The sequence below is a fragment of the Nyctereutes procyonoides genome, unplaced genomic scaffold, assembly GCF_905146905.1.
Source record: "Nyctereutes procyonoides isolate TBG_1078 unplaced genomic scaffold, NYPRO_anot_genome, whole genome shotgun sequence".
Classification (NCBI taxonomy): Eukaryota; Metazoa; Chordata; class Mammalia; order Carnivora; family Canidae; genus Nyctereutes; species Nyctereutes procyonoides.
In genome coordinates this window covers 7,834,305-7,849,850 of record NW_026575159.1, presented here as the reverse complement: position 1 = coordinate 7,849,850, position 15,546 = coordinate 7,834,305, and the positions used below count along the sequence as shown (strand labels likewise).

At 32.6% G+C, this 15,546-nt stretch overlaps 1 protein-coding gene across 3 annotated transcripts in view; it reads left to right on the top strand.

The window, feature by feature from the left end:
• CSMD3 (CUB and Sushi multiple domains 3) overlaps positions 1-15,546 on the top strand; it is a 1,184,516-nt gene that overhangs the window by 867,643 nt on the left and 301,327 nt on the right. For all 3 annotated transcript variants that reach the window (XM_055314112.1, XM_055314111.1, XM_055314109.1), the window contains 2 exons: positions 1,756-1,912; positions 14,528-14,719. In XM_055314112.1, coding sequence (XP_055170087.1) covers positions 1,756-1,912; positions 14,528-14,719 — 349 coding nt within the window. The remainder of the gene's footprint in view (positions 1-1,755; positions 1,913-14,527; positions 14,720-15,546) is intronic.

Sequence of the window (15,546 nt, the reverse complement as noted above, 5' to 3'; positions counted from 1 at the left end):
ACAGGTTTAGAAACAATACAAGATAATAGACATTCTAGGTAGAAAATAAAAGGATAATATAGACAAGAAGTATTTAAAAAATGAAAACCCAAAGATATTTTCTTGAATTGAAAAAATATTAAGCCTATAAATAAAAAGTCTCATTTTATTTGAATAATCCAGATATTAGAAATATAGTGAGATTTTCCCAGTCTGTTTTATGAAGTTAACATAAATTGATTACTAAAACCTGATAAAGATAAATTGAAAAAAGAAAAAATACATAAAAATTGTGCATGAATTTTCATTTGTTAATTATAAAAAATTTCTATGTGGATTATCAAATTGAACCCAAAAATTTAGCCCAAAGAAAGTCTACCATGCAGGTTAATATAATAATAATGGAAAGTTCCATTGTGTACCATGTAACTGCTTTCTCTTATATGACATGGACATGATGAATCCCACTTTTGGGGAACACTGATGCAATGGGAAGGTCACTGGATTAGGAGTTCAACAATATAATTTTGACACTAACATCAGGTTAGAAGTAATGCAGTTTCATGCAGGAGATAAGTAACTTTTGGGCAGCATTTCTCAACTTTTTCTATTCATTATCACTCACCTAATGAGCTCCCAGCCCTATAAAACTAAATACTATGGAATAAAATTGGTCAGAAAGAGTGATTTGGTAGCACTACTAATCATTGTAATGATTAATAAAAGACTAATTAGTGTAATATAAGACTTTATCACATGCAAGAACCAATTTTCACTGCCTTGGGGGAGTGGGGAATAAGTATCCCATTGAAAGTACATGCCTTAAGGGCAAAAAGATGGTATCAGGAAATGTTGGTAAATCTTCCATTTAATTTCTATACACTTTTTGGGAATGATCTGGCTACATATGAACATGTTAGCTCAAAAATCTCATATATTGAAAACTTTCTTATGAAAATACAAGTATTATTAAGAAAGGTGAGTTATATGTAAAAAGTATTTATTTCAGTATTTCTCTTAGTAACAAAAAACTCAAAATTATTAATATGGGAATGATAGTTGTGGTAATGTAACTGTGTGAAATATTGCACAGCTCTCAAAAGGCAGGATTTGTATCTACTGACTTGGAGAGATGTCTATAATGACTGATAAAAGAAAAGCAAATTAGAATATAATGAGAAGTTATACCTCAGAAGAATGAGAATAACACAGGGATGTTTGAGAGCTTATAAATTTTGTTTTGTATATTTTTGTCTTGTTAAATTAGTTTTTAAAAACATTTGTTACTCATTTAATATTTTTTACATGTTGAAAATGGTTAAGTTAAAGGAAGTAGGTGAATTATAGAAGTTGCGAAAGAAGCAAGTATGTTTATATAAATTATTTCTAATTATATAATTTCTAATTATGTTATTAGAAAAACAAGTATTTGACCCCTAAAGCAAGTTTCAGAAAAATACCAACTAACCTTGAAAATCAGCTATTTGTAGATATTTTCAATTTTTAACACGTTTCATAAAAAAGCATTATTTTTATAAGATCAAAAGTTGTATGATATGTGTACTTATGGTATACTTAGCTTGGAATTTGAAAATTATCCATGTGGATTCTAACTTTCTTGTCTTGATATATATAGGAATTAATATAGTAATTGTCCTTGGGGAACATGAGTGATCTGATTTGGGAGGAGTACGATAATTTCTTTTTCATAAATATAAACACATGATTTGAATTGGTTATTATTGGCACGTTTACATTTTTAATAATATTTTGCAGATTTATGATGGAAAAGATAAAACGACTCATCTATTAGGTGCATTTACTGGTGCATCTATGCGAGGATTGACACTTAGCAGTACTTCAAATCAGCTCTGGCTAGAATTTAATTCTGATTCTGAAGGGACAGATGAAGGTTTTCAACTTGTCTATACCAGTAAGTATTTGGGAAGAAAAAAGTGACCAAACACTGTGGCTGAGTACTTATTAAATAATTGCAATTTACCAGGTAAAGTAACACCCAACTATTGATCATGAATCTGAAGTTTAGAACTACCTTTTACATATGATTTTATATGACCTTAACAACAATTTCATAAATTACAGGTATTGTAAGTATTGCAGTTTCATAGTTGAAACAACTAAGGTTCAGAATGATTAAGTCATTTATTTATGTATTTTTAAAATAAAAGTATTCTCCTCATCCAATATTTTAAAAATATAATCAATTTCTTCAATAGATGATAATTCCATGCTTTCAGTGTGTGGTAACTATATGTTGGACAGTCATTAAAGATAACTGGATGGTTTCAGATGAGTTTACATTAGAATTAAGTTTTTATTTTGTTTTGCTTTTGTGTTGAATTGCTTTATTAAAAATAAATTCATACACAACTATTGCATTACACTCCAGCTGGCTATTCTGATAATTAAATAAGTAGAAGTTCAAAGACTGAGAACCATGGGGCAACCCTGGTGACTCAGAGGTTTGGTGCTGCCTTCCGCCCAGGGTGTGATCCTGGAGACCCGAGATCAAGTCCCACGACGGGCTCCCTGCGTGGGGCCTGCTTCTCACTCTGCCTGTGTCTCTGCCTCTCTGTGTGTGTGTGTCTCTCATGAATAAATAAATAAAATCTTAAAAAAAAAAAAAAAAACAGACTGAGAACCATAAGTTGGTGGATTATATCAATTGTTATGTAAATAAAATGAATTTATTTTACCAGTGCCATAAGAAACAGACCAATTACATCATTCAACAATAAATTATATTCAGGTAATATATTTATTGAGTTTTTACTCTTAAGATAGTCCACTAAGAAATTAGAGCTCATGTAAAACTGGGATGGTTACTGACTGTGTGTAAAATAAATTTGTAATCAGATCAAATCAATTCTTGGAAGTTTAGACTATTCATTTAAATTTAGCAAAATAAATTAAGTAGCAATATTCAGAAATCTTTACTTTTAGAATATTTGAAAAAAATCTAATGACCCCTATAGTTTTCTCAAGAAGTCAGATAAATGGAAACTATTATGGAAACTAGGAAATTAGAAAGATATTCACATGAAATCTTAAAGGGAATTTGAGTCAAAGTATTGTTTATGAAAATGTTCTTTCTTAATGGTATGAGAACTAGGAGACAAGAGAGTATATTATGCTAAAATTGTATTATACTTAAAAATCTGATTTGTATAACTAAGAGATTACTCTTGCTCCCTGTTTATTTCAAGGCTTTTTTCTACCTGTGCTAGAATTGTTACATCATTAACATAACAAAACCTAAATTAACAAAACGAACGTTGAATTCATATTTTTAAATCCTGGGAACTATTGTGTACAATGAATTTTTTATGAACTACTTCAAAGACAAATGAAAATCCAAGCAAGTTGTGTTTACAGATATTATTACTATGTGATATTTTAAAAGTAATAGTATTGAGACCTGTGCTCAAATATAATTGGTGTGATCTGCTCAGAAGGGCACATTTTTTTAAGTCTGCTTTTCTTTTCCACTCTGTCTTCTAACAGAGTTGCTGAGATTTTTCAAGTCATGGCTTAATGTTTACATAATGATCTCCCTTTGCTCTGCATTGTTTTGCATTTCTCCTCGTCTAAAATGTTAATGGGTTTCATAGGAAAAAAAAAAAAACTAGATTTCCTTTCCAGATATTTAAATTCTGTGTAACTTGAGATTTTTGATGCAAAGAAACTAGACATTGTAGGACATACCTGCATTTAAAATTGTGTGGGGTGGTAAGTGTCTGGAACAAGTGAAATTATTGACTTTATTGTCATTGGTATGAGCTCCCACATGTCAAAAAGGACATCTTAAAAAGGAAATATTTGAAATCACTCTTCTTAATGACTCTGGTTGTTCATTATAGAATGTGTGTCATTATGGAGATGGAAAAATGGAATTGGAAAGAGAATATAAAAGCAATTACTTTTTTAAAAGGGTAGATATACATCTATAAATATCTATTAATATTTTTTAGTCCCAGGACTAAAACCAAAATGTTTCCATCTCAGATCTGGAACTAAAATATATAGCCTACTTCCAAGTTGTCTGTGGATATCACCAGGTCAGTGAAGGTTTCCCTGCTTTTCTGAAACAACAACTGTATTCTGAACCCCTTTTGGAGAGGGTCTTGGAAGTAGTAACACATCTGTCATTAATTGTAATTGTTCCAAGGTGTTACTTCTGATTCTGACAATGGCAATCTTTCTACATATCTGAAATTACCTTAATAACTAATCACAAATTTCCTAGCTTTGACAAAAATTTATTCCCATCCTCCAAATATGTTTTCATTTCCAGCCATAGCACTTGTGCCAGGCTGCTTTCCCTTCCAGGTTAACAATTGTTATTGGTGTGCCCCAAACTGAAGCATCCACTGAGCCTTTGAACTTTAAGACTCATCTTTGATATTTCCCCACTAGTGCTTACCCTGACTCCTTTAGGCAGAGTTAGCTTACTTTTTAACATTTCTTTTGCAGTAGTTTATGTTCTCAACTAATGTAACAGTACAGTATCACACTGTACTGTCTTTACACTTTTTTGCAAGCATATTATGCATGCTTCTTCAGGGGGCCATTTCCTCTCGTAATGTCTTTAGTCAGTTTTACTTCAGTTGCATGTCTTTACCTATCTTAGTAAATTAATGCGTGGTCTGAATACTGATTTTATAAAATGCTTTTGTGTTGTAGAAGAAGATTCTACAAGGGCACATATTTTAAATATTCATAAACTCCATAGAGATAGTAATTAATTTTTGAACATAAGAGAATTTGCTAAGGTGCCCAAACATGAGGAAAAATGTAATGGCCCATGTTTTTGTGTATGAATCCTTGTATCTGGTGATTTCTAAATGTAATTCCACCCTGCCATTCTGTGTTGTGTTCCTCCTTATAATTATCTGAACTTTGCCTCTGAAACATCTGAGAGAACCTTTTGTGACATAGAGGGTTCCCAGGATTCCCATCAAGAGAATTAGAGATAGAAAGGGAAGAATTAGAGACACAATTTGGCTCTTGGGCAGATCAAGTAAGGATTCATGAATGAGGTGGTATTCAAGGTTGTGTTGGTGGGTCACAAAAAGAAATGGCGGGGTGTATACCAGGCAAAAAGAGAATAAAGATGAAAAAAGGCACAGAGACTAGAAAGACCATGTTAAGCACATTCAAGGCAAATACAGCAAATATTCCAATTTGGATTAAATCACACTTGCCTAGCTCCTCACAATTATAGTGTGAGCACAAACAGGCCTTTTATGACCACCCTTATCTAATGACGTGTATCCTATCGAATGATAGTCATTCTCTCTCTTTCTATTCTCTATTTTGTTGACTTGTGTGGTTGCCTGGTTTTTTGTTTTTTTGTTTTTTTCATTTTTAGGTTGGAGAGAAACATGTTTGGCTGAGATAAAAATGAGGAAATATTTTAGGACAGAACTTTTTAAGGTGCATTTTATTTCAACTATCTTTTATTTTAAATTTTATTTATTCAAGACAAAGAGAATGAGAAAGAGAGAGAGAGACCATAAGAAGGGGGGTGGGGAGAGGGAGAAACACACTCCCCACTTAGCAGAGGTTCCATCCCAGGACCCCCCAACCATGACCTAAGCTGAAGGGAGATGCTTAACCAACTGAGCCCTATTTCAACTGTCTTATTGGCCCTTTCATTATAGAATCATTAAGAGTAGCAAATGGACCAGTGGAAACAGTAGTTGAGATGTTGCTTTTGGTTTCAGGTAATGGAAAACTTGACCATAGCCTAAGTAACCAGGATTTGTTTTTCTCATATAAGGCAAAAGATGAGGGATCCCTGGTTGGCTCAGCAGTTTAGCCCCTGCCTTTGGCTCAAGGTGTGATCCTGGAGTCCCAGTATTGAGCCCCACATCAGGCTCCCTGCAGGGAGCCTGCTTCGCCCTCTGCCTATGTCTCTGCCTTTCTGTGTGTGTGTGTGTGTCTCATGAATAAATAACATATTTTTAAAAAGAACAAAAACAAAAACAAAATGAAACCTAGATAGCTACACTGGTTGAGAATAAAATGGCATGATAAACTTTGTTAAATCTTAACTACCATTAGGGAATCAATCCCACTACTCAGCTTCTCAGAATTAACTCCCTCCTTGAGTCAGGCCATTCTTCCATTCTTTTCAAAATAATGGCTATCAACTATTCTTGCCCTGGAGAAATCTGAAACTTACCCCAAATAAAGATATAGAGGAGGCATATTTTACAACACAAATTAGTCGCCAATTTCCCTGCAACCCCTAAAGGCATAGCTGCATTTGCTTGAGGGAGAAGGGGAGTAAAGGGAGAGAAAATTACTATCTCCTTCTAAAGTTGGAAGAACAGATCAGAAACTAAAATATCAATATAGTATCCTTCTTAAAACATCACTCTGCTCTGGATCACTCTATAATAGAACTTGGCAAAACCTGGATAGGATACCCCGACCAGAGTTCCTCAGCCCCTCAATGCACATTTCAAGAAGGCATTTGTAAATCTGGTGTCTTGCACTGGATTTTTCTCACTGAAGACCAGTTGTAGAAATGTCATTTCTCTTTAGTCATATGTCTTTTCTTCTCTTTTATTCCTATACTGTAATTGCATTTTTTTTTGTGGAAATTATTCATTGAAACATAGTTTGTCTTTGCCTCCTGGAATGTTTTATGCCCTGGGGATAAAGAGAACAATGAATAATACAAAGTTCCTGCCCGTATGGAGCTAACTTTTTAGAGGGAAAAGACAGAAAAGAAAGACAACGTGAACACAGGATGAGAGAACTGCATTTAGTAATAATTTCTAACTGGTCAATAGGAGAGACAGTATAGGAGATGGGGCTACTATAGCTAGCTTGTTCAGGGATTCCATCTCAGAAGAGGTATTCCTTGAGTTGATATTGGAATTATAAGAAGGCACAACCACACACAGATCTGTGGGCAGAGGGTGCCAGAAAGAGAGAGAGCATTTTGTGCAAAGGCTTAAGAGAGGCCTGAGCTTGAGTTGTGTGTCACAACTGAATGAGCAAGGAAAATGGGACAAAATGAAAAAAGTGGAAGCTAGACAGCAGTGAGGTGGACTATAGTGAGGGGTTTGGGTTTTACTTAAAAGATGCAGAGAAACCTTTCAACATTATTGTATCTTTAACTATTAGAGTTAAAAAATAATAGCTAACATTTATCTACTATCTCCTAGTTATAAGACATAACCTTATGAGGAAGGTATTATTATCCTCAGAAAAAAAAGGAAAACGAAGCTCAGAAGAGTGTTGCTACTTGCCCAAGATCACATAGCTATTAAGTACAGATATGGAAATTGGACTGAAGGGCTCTGCCTCTTACTCATCATACTACATTATCTCCAACCCAAGTTTGGGATATTTTATATTTGGAATTCCATAGATTTATTATTTTTAATTGTTAATGTAAATGTAAAAGCAAATGATATTTTAAAAAGTAAATGCAATTCTTTCCAAAGACACTTTTGTCATTTTACGCCTGAGACTCAGAAAGGTTTCTTATTGGCTAAACTTACAATGAGGAACTAACTTGGACCTAGTGTCTTTTGTGTTGTTTGTGTACTCTTTAGATTTTATTTCTTGAAGTTATGCTTTGTTGCAGATTCTTTTAGCTCTATTCATTTGTAGTTATCCCACTTTCACTCAGTAGAAAGTAATTGAGTATTTTAAACAACCATCCATTACAGAACTAAATCACACCTTGTCTTCTCAAAAGCTGATTTGGATGAATTATAGCCTTGTCTTCTCAAAAGCTGATCTGGTAAATGTCATGATGCCCAACCATTAGACACTATTTGTGGTCTCTTGTTATCACCTCTGCACAGTTAACTTACTAAAAAGCCTGTTGGAGAAATGTTCATTATCCCAAGGGAAAAGTTCAGCTATATTTGGACCCTTATGGCCTTCCAGTCTTGTTGCTTGAAATGATTCAATAATCCACATGGAACATGCCCATTTCAAATTTTATATCCAAATTAATGAAAGACATTAGCTAATTTGTGATGCCTCCTGTGCACTAACCCTATAAATACATAGTAAATTATCTTTATTTAAACACTTTAATATAATTACCAGTATGTTGTTGGCAGTGTTAATCATGAAAAATAATCAGATGACTTATTAACTCTAACTTTATTCTTTGGATATAATTATTTAATGTAAATGCAAGTAGAGAATAAGTAAATTACAAGGAAGCAACATAGTTATTCTATGTGGTTCTATGTCCTATAAAGCACTAACCAGATGCATTTGGCATTTCCTTTACTCTTTAAAACTTGGAGTTAACGGGTAATAAAGGAAGTACTAGTGAATGCTGCATTATGTAATATAAGATATTCTAACTAAAATATTAGATATTTCTTGATTATCTGTCAGTTACATAGGCAATATTAGATAGTTCTTCATAGTAGAATGATGGAATAGTCACTCTCATTTTTATAAGTTTGACATCCCAAAAGCTTTGTAAATTTTGAATTTAAATATCTAAAGACCTACTGATTTACTCTTTACATAAAAATTAATTTCTGGAGGATTGAAGTTTTATATGTGAGTATCAAAACATTAAAATATTTAGAGAAAAAACCGGGGCCTAGGATAGTTATGTCTTTAAGGTGGAGTAAGATTTCTAAAACAAGATATAGAAGCAAAAATCTATCAATAGTCAGTAGCATCTCTGCCCTTCTAAGCAATTCCCTGAAGTGTAAGGACTAAAAACCTGGCAGCTGTATTTCCCATACTCTGGTTAGTGAAGATGTCTACTTAGATTCTGCCAATTAAAGGCAATCCTGTGAGAGCCAAGATGTGGAATGGATGGAGAAGCCATTATTGTCTATGGCACCGCAGACAGGTGTGTGGTGTTAGCAGGTGGTTTTAGAGGCAGCAGCTTCCCTGAATTCCAGGATTTCCTGAAAAGCCCAGCAGGGGTTCTGACCTTCATTCTGTCTTCATTTCTTATATTTCCCCCTCAATATAATAGGAATAAAGATGTATCTATTCCTTGTATATTAGCAATTCAAAGTATCTAAGTGGCTTGTATTTTCCTGAACTCCCAGTCATCATACATATTTTAAATGCCTCTATAGCAAAACACACCATAAACAAAGTAAAAAGATGAGCTATTTTAGAAAATATTTACAATATATGTAACAGAAAAATATAAACTCTATAGAAAAGTATCCTATAAATTAATAAGAAGAAAAAAAGAAAATTTCACATTAAAGAAGCCTTGGGTAGGCAGTAAACAAACCAAAAAAAAATGCTTAATAGAAATTGAGAAATAAAATTTGAATCTAAAATAATATGTTATTACACATTCATGAAGTCACTAAAAATTTAAAAACTCTACAATACTAAGCACTGATGGCAATTTGAAGAACCTGAAACTCTTTTAAGTTTGGGGAATGCAAGTTGGTAATGTCACCTAGGAGAGTAATTTGGCAATGTCTAGTAAAATTTCATTCCTGGATGTTTCTAGCATGTACCAACTATACATTTTGGCCAAATACCAAATGGCTGATGATTAAAAATTAATGTTCAGGCAAAGCTGAATCTCACCATCCCAGAATGATGTACAAATGTATGATGTGCAAGACACAAACTAGCACATTTAAAAATATCACTCACTTTTTCATGCCTAACAGATTAAAATATAGGAAAGTCTGTGAGTAATGATCTCTACTCAGAACTTTATACATAGTATTTAGAGCATCAGCAATTAAAAAAGAAAAAGGATTCTTTACCACATTTCATAATCCCCTAGTTGGAAACACATAGCAATCACTTCCACAAACTTTTGGTTGTTTAAATGTTTAAATTCTACATACTCAAAACTGAAAGGATTGTTTTTTTTAAAACATTCTTATAAAGTTTGTGGTTTCAGAGATTAATATGTTTCATAGAGTTTGACTAGTGAAGAATAAGTGTGTGCCTTTTTTTTATTAAATTGACTAGTAAGAATAAAGGAATGTGTAGTCCTTTAATACTTTCTTCTCTTTATTCCTATTATTTTCTTCATTATGTCTAAATCAAAGAGGATTATCACAGGTGTTGCACATATTGTGGACAATTTCCTTCTTGCAAATATTATTCATTTTTTTCCTAATTGCAAATTTTAAAGTGGCAAAGTTGACATTCTACTTTGTATACATCATTTAAATATAAAGAATTCTAGGGGCACCTGGGTGGCTCAGTGGCTGAGCTTCTGCCTTGGGCTCAGAGCTTGATTCCAGGGTCCTGGGATTGGGTTCTGGCATCAGGCTCCCCGAAGGGAGTCTGCTTCTCCTTCTGCCTATGTCTCTGCCTCTCTCATGAATAAATAAAATCTTTAAAATATAAATAAATAAATAAATAAATAAATAAATAAATAAATAAATAAATAAAATTCTAAAATGAGACTTGTTCTTGCAAGATTCATAGCCTAAGTAGAATTGAATAATTGAACATTAAATATAATTCTTATATTCTATTAAAGTATTATGACTCAAATTCACCAAAGAATTCCATACAGATGAAAATGATGGTAGAAAAATCTTCATTTATCTCCTTGCATTATTATTTAAAGTTTAAATTGTTTTTAATTTAATTTAAACTTCAAATTGTTTTTACTTTCAGAATGGATATGATCCCTTACCATAGTTAGCCAACATGCTTTCTCAATTCCCTTATTACCAACCTTTCTCCTTATTTAAAAATTTGGAAGTTCTTTCTTTTGGTCTGTACAACTACTATATATTCACTCAGCAATAAATACTCTAAAATGTATCTTTTTGCAATATTAAATACATATTTACATTTTAACTGAATTTCAAAAAAATAAAGCATATAAAGATCTTGTTTTAAATTCCATCAGAAATGCTGACTTACATTCAAAGACTGAGTTTTCAAATATTTATATTTGTAGGCCATGTGCCTTATTATACTAGTGTTCCACTGACTGACATTACCCCATGTGAAAACACAGCTATCGCTCATAAATAAATTGCACAGAAATTATGTTGAGGTAGAAATTCAACCACTTATCTTTCAGTAGGCTAAGGCAGACGGATTAGCAGATTTTGATGAAATTTTAGGACAAAATGTACTCTGGATACCTACATGGAATAGTAATGTTTGCAACATGTCCAAAAGGAGACCAAAAAAGTATAGCCTTTTTGTAGCAGGGCATAATTAGAAACAATGTAAATGCCCATCAGTTGGAAAATAAATAAATCAATTTTGGAGTATGTTTCTAATGGAATGCCACAGACTAGTTAAAATGAATAAAATGTATATGTGTTTAAAGGTTAAAATATAATGCTGGGCAAGAATACAGTCTCAGAAGAATTTTTAAAATACTTTTATAGTTTATAAAATGTAAAAATACTTGTGGGTCACCTGATTGGCTCAGTTGGTTAAGTGCATGACTTTGGCTCAGGTTATTATCTCAAGGTCCTGGAATCAAGCCCCATTTTCAGGGTCCCTACTCAGCAGGGAGTCTGCTTGTTGCTATCCCTCTGCCCCCTCCCCCCACTCATGTTCATTCTCGTTCTCTCTCTGTCAAATAATAAAATCTTAAAAAATGTATAAATACAAAACATACTATGTATTGTCTATAGGCATATAGATATGTGATAGAATATAAGATAAGTATGAAAATAATACACTATTTCAGAATATTTGCTAGCTCAGAAAAGAATTGGAAAGGAAACAAAGGAGCTTTAGCTTGTTTTATAATACTTATTTCTTAATATTATGTGAATATGAATCAATATGAATATTAATCTGAAAACTAATCTGAAATAATATTAATCTGAAGCAACTGTGATACTAGAATCTGATAGAGCCAGATAGTGAAGTTGTTATGTTATCCTTTGTATTCTTTTGTGGGTTTCAAATAATGACTTAAAAATAAATTAGAAATCCTGATACTAATTGTGGCAGGAAAGGAATTAAATCTCAGTTTAAAAGTTATTCATTAAGTCGAAAGGATTTAGGTAATGGAGATTTTCAGTTCATTTTGTGCTCTAGAAATTTTCATTTCATCAGAGTATCAAGTTTCATGAGGAATGGTGAATATTTATAATATATGTGATTTTTCATACACATTTTTATTTAATTGTCAGTTTCAAATATTTGAGCTTTTCAATGAAAAGACTGGCAGCTGAATGTTTCTATAAAGATAAGACATATCTGAATATTTATGAATAAGCAACAATAATTCTACCAAATTGGACTAAATTATGTTTTGCTTTGTAGCTTATATACTATTGTCCATGTGCGTTTTCATCTACAATGCAAAGTATTATAAATTATCTTAATTTACAAAAAAAATCTCCATTTTACCTCATCACCAGCAATTGCCAACCACATTTATAGAACATTCAAATTAAGGAAGGATGAATTTGGTAATAAACCTTGAAAAGAGAGGTTGATTTCCATTTTTATTTTGATAAATGGTATATGGTAAAACTCAGAAGTGGCTGCAATTTGAATGATAAACTGAATATTATGTCTGATAAAAAACATGCAAACTTATAATTTTTTGAGCAAGGACACTCTGTGTGCACTATTAAGTATGCAGATCCATGTAAAGTAATGTGTTCTGGAAATGTAAAGTTACTGCTTCTGCCATTTTTGCTTCTGTGTTTGAAAGAGTGACTTGCTTGACCATGTATCCTTTATATCTCACATATGTCGGGATTTGAGTTAACGACTCTAACTTCTTGTTTGGCTCTGTTTCTGAAGCTGTTTACATTTGCCTTATTTTAACATATTTTCATCCAAATGGAACTATCACAAATTGATCCATACAGGATATTCCTGAAGATTTTTTTGTTTCATAAACATCAGTTTCTCTTCAGCATTATTTTAGTTTCTTTTTCAGTTGTCTCCTTGAGATAATTGCCTCTAAAAATCCACATTCATTCACAAAAATGATTATATGTGCCAAAATTTGTGCTAGGAAGGCTCTGTGGAAAGAGAGGAAAAAATGAAATAATTTCACCCTATAGAAAAAACAAAGAAAAGAAGCAAATAATTGCAAAATAATGAAAATGTACAAAGTAATTCTATGAGTTAGTAGGAAAAAAAAATGGCTAAGATCCTAAGGAAGAGAGTAGGGAAGCCTCTTATGTTCTCTGCGAAATAATGTATCCCTCAATTTACTGAATTATTATTTATATTTAGGACTTTGAGATGTGCAAGTTCTAGTGATTTAATGTCTGTTTTGACATTCTAGGAAGTCAATGATGCAAATTAGGGATTTGACATATGTGAGCTAATATATGCTTTTTTGTTTTCTAGTTCAAATCTAGATTAATTCGATCAAGGATCTGTGCTTATTAAAAGAGATGAGAATCTTTCTGTTTAGCCTATGATGTACACATATAAAAGTTTGCTTTTTCTCCAACATTGCCTTGAAATCACAGATTTTCCTATCTCATGAGGCTATTTAGAATATTCACTATGGTCCTCTAGTCACATAAGCTATAACTGGTGTGAATCACACCTAATTATCTTTGGCACATTCATTCTATTATTTATCTTACATTTATACACTTTGTAAAACATTAAACACACGAACTCCATAGCTAAGGAGACTAGATTTTGATTACTACTATCACACTTGGTTTAAATGACAAAGTATCCTTTTCTAGTAATTTCAGAATCTTAATGGTGAATTTTGCCATGACTGTTAGGTTTTTTAATATTTGTTTTTATTGACTTTGTTCTGTATATGTACACAAGGTCTTCTGGATCTAGACAGATTAACAATTATAATTTAAGTAATGTAATAATAATAACAACACATAAATAAATACGTTTCTCTAAGAGACAGATTAACTTCCCATGTCTCGAGTTATTATAACCTAGAGATGTCTGTAAGGTCCTGGGCCTCCTTCACTTCAGTGTATAAACATAAACCTCCTCTCTGGAGTCAGGTAAAGCTCCCCAGCATTCTCTCACCACTGGTATAATTAGTCATAAATTAACTTCTCCAGGGTTACTCTTACCTCAGGAAACCAAGTTTCTAGCAAAATTCATACAGAAGGCCCAAACTCTGCTGAGCACAAAAATGATTTCTTTGCACCAGAGAATGATAAAATGTAACTTCGATTTGTTTTTGTTTTTGCTTTCCTGTGAGATATTTTTGAAAGCTATACTCTTTTGGAGAGGATAGTATATAAAAATTCAGAGTTCTTTAATCTGAATACTATTATTATATTAACTCTTGAAAACTATACTTTCAATGTGAGACTATCATTGACTTCCAATGTTATCAAAGTAAAGCACTGTACAGTTATGTTTGCAGTGGAAATACCTGTTAATTGGAGAGTTAAGGTTTTGCATGTTGTTTGAATTTTAAAATTTTGATGGTATGATGCTAGTAGTCACATTGGTCAGAATTTATCATGAGCCATAATTCACTTGAAGTAAGCAAGAGACTTAGTATGTAATTATATTAAAAACAGTAGAAGAAGATCTTCTACAATTTTAAATCTTCCTGTTAAATGTTGCCTTTAATAATTTTGAATTCTTATCACAGGTTTTGAACTTTCACATTGTGAGGATCCTGGCATTCCACAATTTGGATACAAGATCAGTGACCAAGGCCACTTTGCTGGTAGCACTATTATTTATGGATGCAATCCAGGCTACACTCTTCATGGAAGTAGTCTTCTCAAGTGCATGACAGGGGAGAGAAGAGCATGGGACTATCCTCTGCCTTCCTGTATTGGTAGGATACTATTTTATATTTTCATAAATATTTCTTTAGAAGTTTTATCCACATAAAAGTTTTATCCACTTGTATCTTTTCAAACTATCTTATCTGTCCACCCACAACTTATACCTTAAATCATGAAGTTAATGAGTTCATAGCTCAGATTTGTCAGAAGAAATTAATGGAAAGTGAAAGGGTCTTTTTCATAAGCTCATCGATGAGTACTTTTTTTTTTTTTTTTTTTTGTACAACATGAAAGGAGTTTCTCCTATCTTGACACAAAATTTGTACCTCCCTACAAAAATATGTTAAGATTCTTATCATACACATTTAGGGAATCACATTGACTAGATTTGTTTTCATAAACAAAATTATCACCTGCCCTGGGTCAAGTTAGATGAAAAAACAATGAGCTATTCTCAATAACTTCAAAGGCTTTCTTTTATAAATACTTTTTCAAAAATCTAAGTAAGAGCATAAGCTTTTCTTATGTGTATGTAGCATAACATAATTTACTAATTTTAATAAGAGGCAAGCGCCATCAGATATATTGCCTACATGAAGCTAGAGAATTGATCCTGTTTTCATTGCACAGCCAGAGTGCTACCAATATATAGATCAATTAATGAATGACTGGGTATGTATGAGTAGGAGCATGGACAGAAAAGTATTGATAAAGATGCTGGGGTTTGGGGGGGGGGGAGGGATTGTTCTGTTTTCTTTTCCTGCTGGAAAGATCAAATAGGTGTCAGGCTGGAATATTGGACCAGAAGGATACATTTTAACAAAACACTGACTCCTTAATAGGTAACAAATGTGCAGGTACTCTTTAGCCATTCTTA